This window comes from Oncorhynchus masou, chromosome 5, assembly GCF_036934945.1.
Source record: "Oncorhynchus masou masou isolate Uvic2021 chromosome 5, UVic_Omas_1.1, whole genome shotgun sequence".
In the NCBI taxonomy this organism is placed as follows: Eukaryota; Metazoa; Chordata; class Actinopteri; order Salmoniformes; family Salmonidae; genus Oncorhynchus; species Oncorhynchus masou.
Window position 1 is genome coordinate 91,209,672 of NC_088216.1, and position 18,447 is coordinate 91,228,118.

Consider the following 18,447-nt stretch of genomic DNA (forward strand, 5'->3'; position numbering starts at 1 on the left):
CTATAGAGGGTTAGTCTGTGTCTATACCAGCAGGGTTAGTCTGTCTATACCAGCAGGGTTAGTCTACCATCTATACCATTACTTTAGGGTTAGTCTGTTATACCAGCATTGGGTTAGTCTAATAACCTAATACCAGCAAAAGGTTGAAATGTTGTCTATACCAGCAGGGTTTAGTTGTCTAATTGTTTTATCAGTAATTCACTGGGTCAGTCTGTTCTATAGCCAGCAGGTTTTGGTTAGTCTCCAAGCTATAAGTATACCAGACAGGGTTAGGTATGTTAATCCACAGCAAGACAGGGTTAGTCTGTCTATTCCAGCAGGGTTAGTCTGTCTATACCAGCAGGGTTAGTCTATCTATACAAGCAGGGTTAGTCTGTCTATACCAGACAGTGTTAGTCTGTATCTATACCAGCAGGGTTAGTATGTCATACCAGCAGGGTTAGTCTGTCTATACCAGCAGGGTTAGTCTGTCTATACCAGCTCCGGGGGTATCGGGTTACGTATCCACAACAAGACTCCGGGGTTAGTCTGTCTATACCAGCAGGGTTAGTCTGTTCTATACCTGCAGGGTTAGTATCTGTCTATACCACAACAAGCAGGGTTCGGGTTGTATCCACAACAAGCACCGGGGGTTAGTTGTATCTATACCAGCAGGGTTAGTCTGTCTATACCAGCACCGGGGTTAGTCTGTATCTATACAACAAGACAGGGTTAATCTGTACTATCCACAACAAGCTGGGGGTTCTGTATCTATACAAGCAGGGTTAGTCTGTCTATACCAGCAAGAAGTTAGTCTGTCTATACCAAGCATGGTTAGTCTGTCTATCCACAACAAGCAGGGTTAGTCTGTTATCTATACACAGCAAGTTACCTCGGGTCTATCCACCTGCAGGGTTAGTCTGTATCTATACCAGCAGGGTTCCACAACAAGACTCCGGGGGTATGTGTCTATACCACAACAAGACCCTGGGTATCGGGTTACAGGGTATCCACAGTCAAGTCTATACCTGCAGGGTTCGGGTTACTGTATCCATACAAGACAGGGTTAGTCTGTATCTATCCACAACAAGACAGGGTTAGTCTGTGTCTATACCAGCAGGTAGTTAGTCTGTCTATACCAAGCAGGGTTAGTCTGTATCTACAACAAGCAGGGTTAGTCTGTGTCTATACCAGCAAGACCCGGGGTTAGTCTGTCTATACCAGCAAGACACCGGGGTTAGTCTGTCTATACCAAGACCCAGGGTTAGTACACTATCCACAACAATACCAGTATCGGGGTATCCACAGCAAGTCTGTCTATACCAAGCAGGGTTAGTATCTGTCACAACAGCAGGGTTAGTCTGTCTATACCAAGAGCAGGGTTAGTCTGTCTATACCAAGCAGGGTTAGTTACAGTATCCACCAGCAGGGTTAGTCTGTCTATACCAAGCAGGGTTATCTGTCTATACACAACAAGAGTCTGTCTATACCAAGCAGGGTTAGTCTGTATCTATACACAGCAAGGGTCGGGTTCTGTATCTATACAAGCAGGGTTTGTGTGTATCTATACCAGCAGGGTCCACAACAAGTCTGTATCTGTTTGTGCTGATCGATTTAACCAAAATCTCAGTTACTTTTATTTTATTTTTAAAATAATTGACCAACATCGGATCAATTATTTAAATGCAATGAACTACAATCACCATAATCCACAACAAGCGTATCGGGTTACTTGCCTGGAGATGGAGAGAAGAGAGAAGGATGGAGCAGTTGCTTCGCTAGGTATTTCTAACTGAAATTTAATTAACTATTTATCGATAGTTGTTATTCAGCAGTCATTAAAATATGCAAGACTTTTTTAATTTGAAGAACTACGGGTTACAATAGTGCTGTTGTCAGTATCCACAGCAAGACAGCAGTTACTCTATAGAGATGAGGTGAGGGTTTGGAATGAAACAATAAAGCCATCAAATAAAACACAATGTAATAAACACAACACCTGAAAATTTTAGTCATGTGAAGAAATTATGGTTAGTGGTAAGCAGTAATGGACAGTATCTAACATCATGTGACCGGGGTATCGGGTTTTACAACATTACTTTATTCTGTGTTGTTCCAGCATTCAATCCACACAATAATGCATCGGGTTGTATCCAAGTCTAAAACACTAATCAAAGTATCTACAACAAGAACCGGGGTATCGACCTCCAAAAGCTTGAAATGTTCAGTGTCCACAACAAGATTTAGAGGGTTTAGTATCCACATCTAATTGTTTTATCACAACAAGTAATTCGGGTTACTGATACAATCAAGCTTCTGTTCAGTATCCACAGCAAGACACCGGGCTATTGTTTATCCACTGCAAGACCCCTCTTACGTATCCACAGCAAGTTTGATCCACAACAAGTCGGGTCAGTATCCACAACAAGACACCTGGGGTTAATCGGGGTATCGGGTTACGTATCCACAACAAGACACCGGGGTATCGGGGGTATCCACAACAAGACACCGGGGGTATCGGGTTACGTATCCACAACAAGACACCGGGGTATCGGGTTATCGTATCTACAACAAGACACCAAGAGGGGTATCGGGTTACAGTATCCACAACAAGACACCGGGGGTATCGGGTGACAGTATCCACAAAAGACCCCGGGGGTATCGGGTTACGTATCCACAGCAAGACTCCGGGGGTATCGGGTTACGTATCCACAACAAGACCCCGGGGGTATCGGGTTACGTATCTACAACAAGACACCGGGGGTATCGGGTTACAGTATCCACAACAAGACACCGGGGGTATCGGGTTACAGTATCCACAACAAGACACCGGGGGTATCGGGTTACAGTATCCACAACAAGACACCAGGGGTATCGGGTTACAGTATCCACAACAAGACACCGGGGGTATCGGGTTACAGTATCCACAACAAGACCCCGGGGTATCGGGTTACGTATCCACAACAAGACACCAGGGGTATCGGGTTACAGTATCCACAACAAGACACCAGGGGTATCGGGTTACAGTATCCACAACAAGACACCGGGGGTATCGGGTTACAGTATCCACAACAAGACACGGGGGGTATCGGGTTACGTATCCACACAAGACACCGGGGTAGTTACACAACAAGGGGTATCGGGTTACAGTATCCACAACAAGACACCGGGGGTATTGTGTTACAGTATCCACAACAAGACACCGGGGGGGTATCGGGTTACAGTATCCACAACAAGACACCGGGGTATCGGGTTACAGTATCCACAACAAGACACCGGGGTATCGGGTTACAGTATCACAACAAGACACCGGGGTATCAGGTTACAGTATCCACAACAAGACTCCGGGGGTATCGGGTTACAGTATCCACAACAAGACACCGGGGGTATCGGGTTACAGTATCCACAACAAGACACCGGGGGTATCGGGTTACAGTATCCACAACAAGACACCGGGGGTATTGTGTTACGTATCTACAACAAGACACCGGGGGTATCGGGTTACAGTATCCACAACAAGACACCGGGGTATGGGTTACGTATCCACAACAAGACACGGGGGGGTATCGGGTTACGTATCCACAACAAGACACCGGGGTATCGGGTTACAGTATCCACAACAAGACACCGGGGTATCGGGTTACAGTATCCACAACAAGACACCGGGGTATGGGTTACAGTATCCACAACAAGACACCGGGGTATCGGGTTACAGTATCCACAACAAGACACCGGGGTATCGGGTTACAGTATCCACAACAAGACACCGGGGTATCGGGTTACAGTATCCACAACAAGACACCAGGGGTATCGGGTTACAGTATCCACAACAAGACACCGGGGGTATTGTGTTACAGTATCCACAACAAGACACCGGGGTATCGGGTTACAGTATCCACAACAAGACACCGGGGGTATCGGGTTACAGTATCCACAACAAGACACCGGGGTATCGGGTTACAGTATCCACAACAAGACACCGGGGTATTGGGTTACGTATCCACAACAAGACACCGGGGGTATCGGGTTACAGTATCCACAACAAGACACCGGGGGTATCGGGTTACAGTATCCACAACAAGACACCGGGGTATCGGGTTACAGTATCCACAACAAGACACCGGGGTATCGGGTTACAGTATCCACAACAAGACACCGGGGGTATTGGGTTACGTATCCACAACAAGACACCGGGGGGTATCGGGTTACAGTATCCACAACAAGACACCGGGGTATCGGGTTACAGTATCCACAACAAGACACCGGGGTATCGGGTTACAGTATCCACAACAAGACACCAGGGGTATCGGGTTACAGTATCCACAACAAGACACCGGGGGTATTGTGTTACGTATCCACAACAAGACCCCGGGGGTATCAGGTTACAGTATCTACAACAAGACACCGGGGGTATCGGGTTACAGTATCCACAACAAGACACCGGGGGTATCGGGTTACAGTATCTACAACAAGACACCGGGGGTATCGGGTTACAGTATCCACAACAAGATACCGGGGGTATTGGGTTACGTATCTACAACAAGACACCGGGGGTATCGGGTTACAGTATCTACAACAAGACACCGGGGGTATCGTGTTACGTATCTACAACAAGACACCCGGGGGTATCGTGTTACGTATCTCCAACAAGACACCCGGGGGTATCAGGTTACGTATCCACAACAAGACTCCGGGGGTATCGGGTTACAGTATCCACAGCAAGACTCCGGGGGTATCGGGTTACAGTATCCACAACAAGACTCCGGGGGTATCGGGTTACAGTATCCACAACAAGACTCCGGGGGTATTGTGTTACGTATCCACAACAAGACCCCGGGGGTATCGGGTTAGGTATCCACAACAAGACTCCGGGGTTATTGTGTTACGTATCTACAACAAGACACCGGGGGTATCGGGTTACGTATCTACAACAAGACACCGGGGGTATCGGGTTACAGTATCCACAACAAGACACCGGGGGTATCGGGTTACAGTATCCACAACAAGACACCGGGGGTATTGTGTTACGTATCTACAACAAGACACCGGGGGTATCGGGTTACAGTATCCACAACAAGACACCGGGGGTATCGGGTTACAGTATCCACAACAAGACACCGGGGTATCGGGTTACAGTATCCACAACAAGACACCAGGGGTATCGGGTTACAGTATCCACAACAAGACACCGGGGGTATTGGTTACGTATCCACAACAAGACCCCGGGGGTATCGGGTTACAGTATCTACAACAAGACACCGGGGTGTCGGGTTACAGTATCCACAACAAGACACCGGGGGTATCGGGTTACAGTATCCACAACAAGACACCGGGGGTATTGTGTTACGTATCTACAACAAGACACCGGGGGTATCGGGTTACAGTATCCACAACAAGACACCGGGGGTATCGGGTTACAGTATCCACAACAAGACACCGGGGGTATCGGGTTACAGTATCCACAACAAGACACCAGGGGTATCGGGTTACAGTATCCACAACAAGACACCGGGGGTATTGTGTTACGTATCCACAACAAGACCCCGGGGGTATCGGGTTACAGTATCTACAACAAGACACCGGGGGTATCGGGTTACAGTATCCACAACAAGACACCGGGGGTATCGGGTTACAGTATCTACAACAAGACACCAGGGGTATGGGTTACAGTATCCACAACAAGATACCAGGGGTATCAGGTTACAGTATCCACAACAAGACACCGGGGTATCGGGTTACAGTATCTACAACAAGACACCGGGGGTATCGTGTTACGTATCTACAACAAGACACCCGGGGGTATCGTGTTACGTATCTCCAACAAGACACCCGGGGGTATCAGGTTACATATCCACAGCCGAGTCCCACTTTAACACTCATTCGCTGGTCTGTCCATCAATTTGTGTCAGAACGGTACATCACATCCTGAAAACTGAGAGTCTCCTGCAGCCATAAAGTAGTCCCATGGTTCTACGACAAACAGAAATGCTTTGATATAGAATAGAATTGGAAAAAATGTAACACAAATTGTAGATGTTAAACAAAACCACCTTGTGTTCATCACAGACGAACAAACTTTATATGAAATGAAATCTGAGATCGCAACCAATTTGTAGCATTGCTTGCCAACTCTTTGATTACAAGGGGAAAGAGAACAATGAATGAGGTCAGTGCATCAGGAAATTAGGCTGATTTGTTAAATAAAATCTTACAGCATAACAACTGTAATGTTGATTGTGAGTACATGTAGATTACAAAAATAGCTTCTTAGCGAAGAGCAATTTCTCAAGTAAGATCTTTACTAGGACTGCCTGGGAGTGATCTGAGTGGGGCGGAAAACTAACTGTTATTGTCAGAGGTTTGGAACCAGGCAGGCCAAAACTCCATCCCACCTAAACAGGCTGAAATTTCAGGCGGTCTTTTCAAACAGATCTTACACTGAAAGTGCTTCATAATTTTCACATTTTCTCAGTATTATTCCAACCTCATAGTGTGGAAAAATATATGAAACACAGGGAAATCTCGTTTTTGAGTGCACTGGGCCTTTCACATTAACAACCAATCTAGGTAATAGTGTTTAATGGGATGGTTAGGTGTATTTATTTGTATTTGATATTTTTTTAAACCTTTATTTTAAACCTCTACAGGATTGGTGGGTCCCCCTCGGGATGCTTAAGCTAACGTAGGCTAATGTGATTAGCATGAGGTTGTAAGTAACAAGAACATTTCCCAGGACATAGACATATCTGATATTGGCAAAGCTTAAATTATTGTTAATCTAACTGCACTATCCAATTTACAGTAGCTACTACTATGAAATAATACCATGCTATTGTTTGAGGAGAGGGCACAGTTATGAACTTGAAAAGTTATTAATAAACCAATTAGGCACATTTTGGGCAGATTTGATACAACATGTTGAACAGAAATGCAATGGTTCATTGAATCAGTCTAAAACTTTGCGCATACACTGCTGCCATCTAGTGACCAACATCTAAATTACACCTGAGCTGGAATAATACATAATGGCCTTTCTCTTTTCAAATGGTACCAATAATATGCATATCCTTGCTTCAGGTCCTGAACTACAGGCAGTTAGATTTGGGTACGTCATTTTAGGCGGGAAAAAAAAGAAGAAAAAAAGGGGTCTGATCCCTTATTAACAAGGCAGTTATTCAAATTCTTATTTACAATGACGGCCTATCAGAAGGCCTCCTGCGGGGACGGGGGCTGGGATTAAAAATACATGTAATTAAAATATAGAACACACATCACAACAAGAGAGACACAACAACACTACTTAAAGAGAGACCTACGACAACAACATAGCAAGGCAGCAACACATGGTAGCAACACAACATAGTCATAGCCTGTTCTCTCTTCTCTCTCTCCACACGGCGCGCCAAGTCGAGGTCCAAAAGGTTTCTTAACAGATTCTACCCCCAAGACATAAGACTCCTGAACAGCTAATCAAAGGGCTACCCAGACCCCTCTTTTATGCTGCTGCTACTCTCTGTTTATTATCTATGCACAGTCACTTTAACTCTACCTACATGTACATATTATGTCAATTACCTCACTAACCGGTGCCCCTGAGCATTGACTCTGTACCGGTTTCCAACTGTATATAGCCTCCACATTGACTGTGCACAGGTTTCAAACTGTATATAGCCTCCACATTGACTCTGTACCGGTTTCCAACTGTATATAGCCTCCATATTGACCCTGTACCGGTTTCAAACTGTATATAGCCTCCACATTGACTCTGTACCGGTTTCAAACTGTATATAGCCTCCACATTGACTCTGTACCGGTTTCAAACTGTATATAGCCTTGTTTTTTATTTTACTGATGCTGTTTAATTATTTCTAACCTTTATTTTTTACTTAACACTAATTATTTAAAAAAGGTCTTAAAACTTCTTAAAGCATTGTTGGTTAAGGTCTTGTAAGTAAGCATTTCACTGTACACCTGTTGTATTCGGCACATGTGACAAATACGATTTGATTTGATTTGACAAGGCAGCAACACAAAACATGGTCCAGACATTATTGGGCCCAGACAACAGCACAAAGGGCAAGAAGGTAGAGACAACAATACATCATACAAAGCAGCCACACCTGTGTGTATAGTTGAGTGGGATGGATAGGGTGTAACTCCAGTGTAACTCTGTGTGTAGGCTTGCAAAATTCCGCTAAGTTATCCAAATGTTTTTCAGAATTCCTGGTCGGAAGATTCTTGGAAGGATGGAATGTGCAGGGAATCTAGAACGTTGTGAAAGTTCCAATAAACAGGAAACTGAATGTCTGTATGTCTGTATCTGATCTTCCAGTCTAGATGTGATTGTATGCATGGTTGGGAGGGCTCTACCCCGTCCTCCGGCTGTACCCTGAAGAATGTATGTAATGACACCACCTGCCACCCCAACGCCGGCTGTGAGACCGGCCTGGACGGATACCCCAGGTGGGTCAACCAATCAATCAACCACCTAATCAACCAATCAATCAAAATGTATTTTATACAATTACAAAATGTTATTTGTCACAAAGCGCTTTTGTAACAGGAAACCAGGTAGAAAGGGTTGTAGTATTCTGGTAACTTTCCCAAAAATCACAGTTTTTCCAATAATCCTGGGTGGAAGTTTACTGGCATCAAAAACAGAATAAGGAGAAGGAAAACTGTGAATCCTCATGGGAATTGTAACGAATGTTACTGGAATGTTGCAACTCTAAACTCAGGGGTGACCTGGCCAACTCTCCTCCTGGAGGGCTGCTAGGTCTGCAGGGTTTTGCTCCAGACCTGCTCCAACACAACTGATTCAGCTAATCAAGGATCTGATGAGCAGCTAAATAGTAGAACAAGGTGTGTTAGAGTAGGGCTGGAGCAAAACCCTGCACACCCAGAAAGATTTCCCCTCTGTAAATCATGCACACCCAATAGCTCTCTGGGAGGAGGGCTGGACCCCTGTAAATCCTGAACACCCAGTTACTCTCTGGGAGGAGGGGGAGGAGCTCTCTGGGAGGAGGGCTGGACCCCAGTAAATCCTGAACACCCAGTTACTCTCTGGGGGAGGAGGGCTGGACCCCTGTAAATCCTGAACACCCAGTTACTCTCTGGGAGGAGGGCTGGACCCCTGTAAATCATGCACACCCAATAGCTCTCTGGGAGGAGGGCTGGACCCCCAGTAAATCCTGAACACCCAGTTACTCTCTGGGAGGAGGGCTGGACCCCCAGTAAATCCTGAACACCCAGTTACTCTCTGGGAGGAGGGCTGGACCCCCAGTAAATCCTGAACACCCAGTTACACTCTGGGAGGAGGGCTGGACCCCCAGTAAATCCTGAACACCCAGTTACTCTCTGGGAGGAGGGCTGGACCCCCAGTAAATCCTGAACACCCAGTTACTCTCTGGGAGGAGGACTGGACCCCCAGTAAATTTTAACTCTGTATTTTAACTGAATTGAATGCTCACCCAGTTACACTCTGGGAGGAGGGCTCAGTAAATCCTGAACTCCCAGTTACTCTCTGGGAGGAGGGCTCTCCTCTCTCTTTCTCTGTATTCTCTGAATTGAATGCTCTCCCTCTCCCTCTCTCTCTCTCTCTCTCTCTCTCTCTCTCTCTCTCTCTCTTTTTCTCCCTCTCTCTCTCTCTCTCTCTCTCTCTCTCTCTCTCTCTCTCTCTCTCTCTCTCTCTCTCTCTTCTTCTCCCTCTCTCTCTCTCTCTCTCTCTCTCTCTCTCTTTCTCTCTCTCTCTCTCTCTCTCTCTCTCTCTCTCCTTGGTCAGGTGCTTGTGTAACGCCCAACAGGTCGGCGATGGCTACCGTTGTTATGGCAACCTGATGGAACGGCTAGTGGAGCTGAACAGGGAGGGGACACACAAGGGGAAGCTCTCTGGAGCCATCTTGCTATTTGGTACCCAACCTCCCTATATGTGTTATTGTTGTTGTTAAACGGCAGGTTACTGATGTCTGTTTTCTTTATATTCAGTGAGAGACTGTATGCTGACCATCAGCCAACAGGGGCCTTTCACCGCTTTCGTCCCCCTTTCGTCCCTCATTGTGCCTCTAGCAGTAAGTTAACGTAACAACCTAACCCTTATAACGTAACCCTAACAACTTAACCCTTATAACAAAACCCTAACAACCTAACCCTTATAACGTAACCCTAACATCCTAACCCTTATAACGTAACCCAAACAACCTAACCCTTATAACGTAACCCTAACAACCTAACCCTTATAACGTAACCCAAACAACCTAACCCTTATAACGTAACCCTAACAACCTAACCCTTATAACGTAACCCTAACAACCTAACCCTAACGTAACCCTAACAATCTAACCCTTATAACGTAACCCTAACAACCTAAACCTAACAACCTAACCCTAACAACCTAATCCTAACAACCTAACCCTTATAACGTAACCCTAACAACCTAACCCTGACATCCTAATCCTAACAACCTAACCCTTATAACGTAACCCTAACAACCTAACCCGAACAACCTAACCCTAACAACCTAATCCTAACAACCTAACCCTTATAACGTAACCCTAACAACCTAATCCTAACAACCTAATCCTAACAACCTAACCCAAACAACCTAACCCTAACAACCTAACCCAAACAACCTAACCCTAATAACGTAAGCATAACAACCTAACCCTAACAACCTAACCCTTATAACGTAACCCTAACAACCTAATCCTAACAACCTAATCCTAACAACCTAACCCAAACAACCTAACCCTAATAACGTAAGCATAACAACCTAACCCTAACAACCTAACCCTAACAACCTAACCCTAACAACCTAACCCTAACAACCTAATCCTAACAACCTAATCCTAACAACCTAACCCTAACAACCTAACCCTAATAACGTAAGCATAACAACCTAACCCTAACAACCTAACCCAGAGGTTGATAATCATACTAACCTCACCCTGATCCCAGATCTGTCTGTGCTTTAGTCACCTGATTCAACAAGCTAATCATCAATCCCTTTAATAGGTCAACCAGGTGAGCTACAACAGCATCAATACTTTAGTCCACTCCTCTGCCTCATGGCAACCAGTCAGCTAAAGCACGATCAGATTTGAACAGGCCAGAGTTGCATCCCAAGCTTATGCTCTCTTCAGCTAAAGTGTTAGCAAGAAATACATGTGTACTAGGTGTGTATAAATGTACACAAAATTCCATGACTTTCCAGGATTCCTGGTTGCAAGATTTCTAGGTTTAAAAGGGAATGACTTGGAAAATTGTGAATCCTTCAACCAGGATTTTTGGAAAACCAGGGAATTTTGGGAAAATGACTGGAATGTTGCAGCCTTCGTGGCACCATTAGAGATGCAGCCCAGGTTACTGACTCCTGTCCTGTTGTCCATCCTCCTCAGGGCGTGACCGACGAGTCTGCGTGTCAACGTTACCTGGTGAGGGGTCAGTACCTGTATAAAAGCCTGGATAGAACCGATGTCTATACTGCAAGTGGACTACAACTCAGGTTCAAGCCCAATAAGGTGACTACAACTCAGGTTCAAACCCAATAAGCTGAATACAACTCAGGTTCAAGCCCAATAAGGTGAAAGAAATGCTATATTCTCATTCATCTGTATGTCTAGGCACATCATATCGTTCATATCTTAGTTCAAATCATATGTTTCAATAATCTTTCATCTACAGGATAAACTAGATCTCTGTGACTTTTCTCCAGATTTTAAAGCATTCTGAATACTGAATATTGAATGCTTTGGGTAAGGTTGCAAAATGCTGCATAGGTTTTCCCAGTTGGAATATTCCTGGAATCAGAAAGGGAATAAGCAGGAAATCCGATAATCCTCCTACAGGGATTTCTGGAAAACCTGGGATGTTACAGGAATTTTGCAACCCTAAATGATCTTGTTTATAATCTTTAAAATGTCCTCCGTCTACAGGGTTGCATCTCTAAGGGCATCTATTTCCTTTATAGTTCACTACTTTAGACCAGGGCCCGTAGGGCTCTAGGGAATAGGACTATATGGAAATAGGGTGCCATTTAGAACACAGGTTACGTGTGTTTGGTCCCACCCCCAATGTGTTTGGTCCCACCCCCAATGGATTTGGTCCCACCCCCAATGGATTTGGTCCCACCCCCAATGTGTTTGGTCCCACCCCCAATGTGTTTGGTCCCACCCCCAATGTGTTTGGTCCAACCCCAATGTGTTTGGTCCCACCCCCAATTTGGTGGCCCCACCCCCAAAGTGGTTGTCCCACCCCAATGTGTTTGGTCCCACCCCCAATGTGTTTGGTCCCACCCCCAATGTGTTTGGTCCCACCCCCAAAGTGGTTGTCCCACCCCCAATGTGTTTGGTCCCATTCCCAATGTGTTTGGTGTTGTTTGACACAGATTAAATGTGGTGGTCCCACCCACATTTACATTTACGTCATTTAGCAGACGCTCTTATCCAGAGCGACTTACAAATTGGTGAATTCACCTTCTGACATCCAGTGGAACAGCCACTTTACAATAGTGCATCTAAATCATTAAGGGGGGTGAGAAGGATTACTTATCCTATCCTAGGTATTCCTTGAAGAGGTGGGGTTTCAGGTGTCTCCGGAAGGTGGTGATTGACTCCGCTGTCCTGGCGTCGTGAGGGAGTTTGTTCCACCATTGGGGGGCCAGAGCAGCGAACAGTTTTGACTGGGCTGAGCGGGAACTGTACTTCCTCAATGGTAGGGAGGCGAGCAGGCCAGAGGTGGATGAACGCAGTGCCCTTGCTTGGGTGTAGGGCCTGATCAGAGCCTGGAGGTACTGCGGTGCCGTTCCCCTCACAGCTCCGTAGGCAAGCACCATGGTCTTGTAGCGGATGCGAGCTTCAACTGGAAGCCAGTGGAGAGAGCGGAGGAGCGGGGTGACGTGAGAGAACTTGGGAAGGTTGAACACCAGACGGGCTGCGGCGTTCTGGATGAGTTGTAGGGGTTTAATGGCACAGGCAGGGAGCCCAGCCAACAGCGAGTTGCAGTAATCCAGACGGGAGATGACAAGTGCCTGGATTAGGACCTGCGCCGCTTCCTGTGTGAGGCAGGGTCGTACTCTGCGGATGTTGTAGAGCATGAACCTACAGGAACGGGCCACCGCCATGATGTTGGTTGAGAACGACAGGGTGTTGTCCAGGATCACGCCAAGGTTCTTAGCGCTCTGGGAGGAGGACACAATGGAGTTGTCAACCGTGATGGCGAGATCATGGAACGGGCAGTCCTTCCCCGGGAGGAAGAGCAGCTCCGTCTTGCCGAGGTTCAGCTTGAGGTGGTGATCCGTCATCCACACTGATATGTCTGCCAGACATGCAGAGATGCGATTCGCCACCTGGTCATCAGAAGGGGGAAAGGAGAAGATTAATTGTGTGTCGTCTGCATAGCAATGATAGGAGAGACCATGTGAGGTTATGACAGAGCCAAGTGACTTGGTGTATAGCGAGAATAGGAGAGGGCCTAGAACAGAGCCCTGGGGGACACCAGTGGTGAGAGCGCGTGGCGAGGAGACAGATTCTCGCCACGCCACCTGGTAGGAGCGACCTGTCAGGTAGGATGCAATCCAAGCGTGGGCCGCGCCGGAGATGCCCAACTCGGAGAGGGTGGAGAGGAGGATCTGATGGTTCACAGTATCGAAGGCAGCCGATAGGTCTAGAAGGATGAGAGCAGAGGAGAGAGAGTTAGCTTTAGCAGTGCGGAGCGCCTCCGTGATACAGAGAAGAGCAGTCTCAGTTGAATGACTAGTCTTGAAACCTGACTGATTTGGATCAAGAAGGTCATTCTGAGAGAGATAGCGGGAGAGCTGGCCAAGGACGGCACGTTCAAGAGTTTTGGAGAGAAAAGAAAGAAGGGATACTGGTCTGTAGTTGTTGACATCGGAGGGATCGAGTGTAGGTTTTTTCAGAAGGGGTGCAACTCTCGCTCTCTTGAAGACGGAAGGGACGTAGCCAGCGGTCAGGGATGAGTTGATGAGCGAGGTGAGGTAAGGGAGAAGGTCTCCGGAAATGGTCTGGGGAAGAGAGGAGGGGATAGGGTCAAGCGGGCAGGTTGTTGGGCGGCCGGCCGTCACAAGAAGCGAGATTTCATCTAGAGAGAGAGGGGAGAAAGAGGTCAGAGCACAGGGTAGGGCAGTGTGAGCAGAACCAGCGGTGTCGTTTGACTTAGCAAACGAGGATCGGATGTCGTCGACCTTCTTTTCAAAATGGTTGACGAAGTCATCTGCAGAGAGGGAGGAGGGGGGAGGGGGAGGAGGATTCAGGAGGGAGGAGAAGGTGGCAAAGAGCTTCCTAGGGTTAGAGGCAGATGCTTGGAATTTAGAGTGGTAGAAAGTGGCTTTAGCAGCAGAGACAGAGGAGGAAAATGTAGAGAGGAGGGAGTGAAAGGATGCCAGGTCCGCAGGGAGGCGAGTTTTCCTCCATTTCCACTCGGCTGCCCGGAGCTCTGTTCTGTGAGCTCGCAATGAGTCATCGAGCCACGGAGCGGGAGGGAGGACCGAGCCGGCCTGGAGGATAGGGGACATAGAGAGTCAAAGGATGCAGAAAGGGAAGAGAGGAGGGTTGAGGAGGCAGAATCAGGAGATAGGTTGGAGAAGGTATGAGCAGAGGGAAGAGATGATAGGATGGAAGAGGAGAGAGTAGCGGGGAGAGAGAGCGAAGGTTGGGACGGCGCGATACCATCCGAGTAGGGGCAGTGTGGGAAGTGTTGGATGAGAGCGAGAGGGAAAAGGATACAAGGTAGTGGTCGGAGACTTGGAGGGGAGTTGCAATGAGGTTAGTGGAAGAACAGCATCTAGTAAAGATGAGGTCGAGCGTATTGCCTGCCTTGTGAGTAGGGGGAAGGTGAGAGGGTGAGGTCAAAAGAGGAGAGGAGTGGAAAGAAGGAGGCAGAGAGGAATGAGTCAAAGGTAGACGTGGGGAGGTTAAAGTCGCCCAGGACTGTGAGAGGTGAGCCGTCCTCAGGAAAGGAGCTTATCAAGGCATCAAGCTCATTGATGAACTCTCCGAGGGAACCTGGAGGGCGATAAATGATAAGGATGTTAAGCTTGAAAGGGCTGGTAACTGTGACAGCATGGAATTCAAAGGAGGCGATAGACAGATGGGTAAGGGGAGAGAGAGAATGACCACTTGGGAGAGATGAGGATCCCGGTGCCACCACCCCGCTGACCAGAAGCTCTCGGGGTGTGCGAGAACACGTGGGCGGACGAAGAGAGAGCAGTAGGAGTAGCAGTGTTATCTGTGGTGATCCATGTTTCCGTCAGTGCCAAGAAGTCGAGGACTGGAGGGAGGCATAGGCTGAGATGAACTCTGCCTTGTTGGCCGCAGATCGGCAGTTCCAGAGGCTACCGGAGACCTGGAACTCCACGTGGGTCGTGCGCGCTGGGACCACCAGATTAGGGTGGCCGCGGCCACGCGGTGTGGAGCGTTTGTATGGTCTGTGCAGAGAGGAGAGAACAGGGATAGATAGACACATAGTTGACAGGCTATAGAAGAGGCTACGCTAATGCAAAGGAGATTGGAATGACAAGTGGACTACACGTCTCGAATGTTAAGATAGTTAAGCTTACATAGCAAGAATCTTATTGACTAATATGATTGAAATGATACAGTACTGCTGGAGTAGGCTAGCTGGTAGTGGCTGCGATGTTGACACTACACTAATCAAGTCGTTCCGTCGAGTGTAATAGTTTCTACAGTGCTGCTATTCGGGGGCTAGCTGGCTAGCTAGCAGGTTGATTGCGTTACGTTACCTTAAAAGAACGACAATAGCTGGCTAGCTAACCTAGAAAATCGCTCTAGGCTACACAATTGTCTTAGATACAAAGATGGCTATGTAGCTAGCTAGCTACGATCAAACAAATCAAACCGTTGTACTGTAATAGTTTCTACAGTGCTGCTATTCGGGGGCTAGCTGGCTAGCTACGTTAAAAGAACGACAATAGCTGGCCAGCTAACCTAGAAAATCGCTCTAGACTACACAATTGTCTTAGATACAAAGACGGCTATGTAGCTGGCTAGCTACGATCAAACAAATCAAACCGTTGTACTGTAATGAAGTGAAATGAAAATGTGATACTACCTGTGGAGCGACGCAGAATGTTGACCGGGTAGTTGAAGTTCAATTCGGTAGAGGTTGGCTAGCTGTTGGCTAGCTAGCTAGCAGCATCTCCTACGTTAAGGACGACAAATAGCTGGCTAGCTAACCTCGGTAAATTAAGATAATCACTCTAAGTCTACACACTCTAAACTACACAATTATCTTGGATACGAAGACAACTATGTAGCTAGCTGACACTACGCTAATCGAGTCGTTCAGTTGAGTGTAATAGTTTCTACAGTGCTGGTGGACAGTGGATGTTAGCTAGCTGCTTAGCTGGCTGCTGGGCAGATACGTTAGGACGACGAAATACGATAATTATGCAATTATCTTTGATACAAAGATGGCTATGTAGCTAGCTAAGAAGAAATTGCTAAGATTAGACAAATCAAACCGTTGTACTATAATGAAATGTAATGAAAATGTAATGAAAAGTTATACTACCTGCGGACCGAAGTGTAGATGCGACCGCCGCTCCAACCCGGAACCGCTCCAACCCGGAACCCCCAATGTGTTTGGTCCCACACCCAAAGTGGTTGTCCCACCCCCAATGTGTTTGGTCCCATTCCCAATGTGTTTGGTGTTGTTTGACACAGATTAAATGTGGTGGTCCCACCCCCAATGTGTTTGGTCCCATCCGCAATGTGTTTGGTCCCACCCTCAATGTGTTTGGTCCCACGCCCAATGTGTTTGGTCCCACCCCCAATGTGTTTTTGGTCCCACCCCCAATGTGTTTGGTCCCACCCCCAATGTGTTTGGTCCCACCCCCAATGTGTTTGGTCCCACCCCCAATGTGTTTGGTCCCACCCCTAATGTGTTTTGTCCCACCCCCAATGTGTTTGGTCCCACCCCCAATGTGTTTGGTCCCACCCCCAATGTGTTTGGTCCCACCCCCAATGTGTTTGGTCCCACCCCCAATGTGTTTGGTCCCACCCCCAATGTGTTTGGTCCCACCCCCAATGTGTTTGGTCCCACCCCCAATGTGTTTGGTCCCACCCCCAATGTGTTTGGTCCCACACCCAATGTGTTTGGTCCCACCCCAATGTGTTTGGTCCCACCCCCAATGTGTTTGGTCCCACCCCAATGTGTTTGGTCCCACACCCAATGTGTTTGGTCCCACCCCCAATGTGTTTGGTCCCACCCCCAATGTGTTTGGACCCACCCCCAATGTGTTTTGTCCCACCCCCAATGTGTTTTGTCCCACCCCCAATGTGTTTTGTCCCACCCCCAATGTGTTTGGTCCCACCCCCAATGTGTTTGGTCCCACCCCCAATGTGTTTGGTCCCACCCCCAATGGGTTTGGTCCCACCCCCAATGTGGTTGGTCCCACCCCCAATGTGTTTGGTCCCACCCCCAAAGTGGTTGTCCCACCCCCAATGTGTTTGGTCCCATTCCCAATGTGTTTGGTGTTGTTTGACACAGATTAAATGTGGTGGTCCCACCCCCAATGTGTTTGGTCCCATCCGCAATGTGTTTGGTCCCACCCTCAATGTGTTTGGTCCCACCCCCAATGTGTTTTGTCCCACCCCCAATGTGTTTTGTCCCACCCCAATGTGTTTTGTCCCACCCCCAATGTGTTTTGTCCCACCCCCAATGTGTTTGGTCCCACCCTCAATGTGTTTGGTCCCACGCCCAATGTGTTTGGTCCCACCCCCATTGTGTTTGGTCCCACCCTCAATGTGTTTGGTCCCACGCCCAATGTGTTTGGTCCCACCCCCAATGTGTTTTTGGTCCCACCCCCAATGTGTTTGGTCCCACCCCCAATGTGTTTGGTCCCACCCCCAAAGTGTTTTGTCCCACCCCCAATGTGTTTGGTCCCACCCCCAATGTGTTTGGTCCCACACCCAAAGTGGTTGTCCCACCCCAATGTGTTTGGTTCCACCCCCAATGTGTTTGGTTCCACCCCCAATGTGTTTGGTCCCACCCCCAATGTGTTTGGTCCCACCCCCAATGTGTTTGGTCCCACCCCCAATGTGTTTTGTCCCACCCCCAATGTGTTTTGTCCCACCCCCAATGTGTTTTGTCCCACCCCCAATGTGTTTGGTCCCACCCCCAATGTGTTTGGTCCCACCCCCAATGTGTTTTGTCCCACCCCCAATGTGTTTGGTCCCACCCCCAATGTGTTTGGTCCCACCCCCAATGTGTTTGGTCCCACCCCCAATGTGTTTTGTCCCACACCTAATGTGTTTTGTCCCACCCCCAATGTGTTTTGTCCCACCCCCAATGTGTTTGGTCCCACCCCCAATGTGTTTGGTCCCACCCCCAATGTGTTTGGTCCCACCCCCAATGTGTTTTGTCCCACCCCCAATGTGTTTTGTCCCACCCCCAATGTGTTTGGTCCCACCCCCAATGTGTTTGGTCCCACCC

General features: G+C 47.7%; 1 protein-coding gene across 1 annotated transcript in view; it reads left to right on the forward strand.

Annotated features, from left to right (window-relative positions):
* stab1 (stabilin 1) overlaps window positions 1-18,447 on the forward strand; it is a 221,273-nt gene that overhangs the window by 26,304 nt on the left and 176,522 nt on the right. Inside the window, exons 8-11 of the mRNA XM_064967067.1 lie at window positions 8,312-8,442; window positions 9,761-9,888; window positions 9,964-10,046; window positions 11,373-11,495. Of these exons, the coding sequence (XP_064823139.1) occupies window positions 8,312-8,442; window positions 9,761-9,888; window positions 9,964-10,046; window positions 11,373-11,495 (465 nt within the window). The remainder of the gene's footprint in view (window positions 1-8,311; window positions 8,443-9,760; window positions 9,889-9,963; window positions 10,047-11,372; window positions 11,496-18,447) is intronic.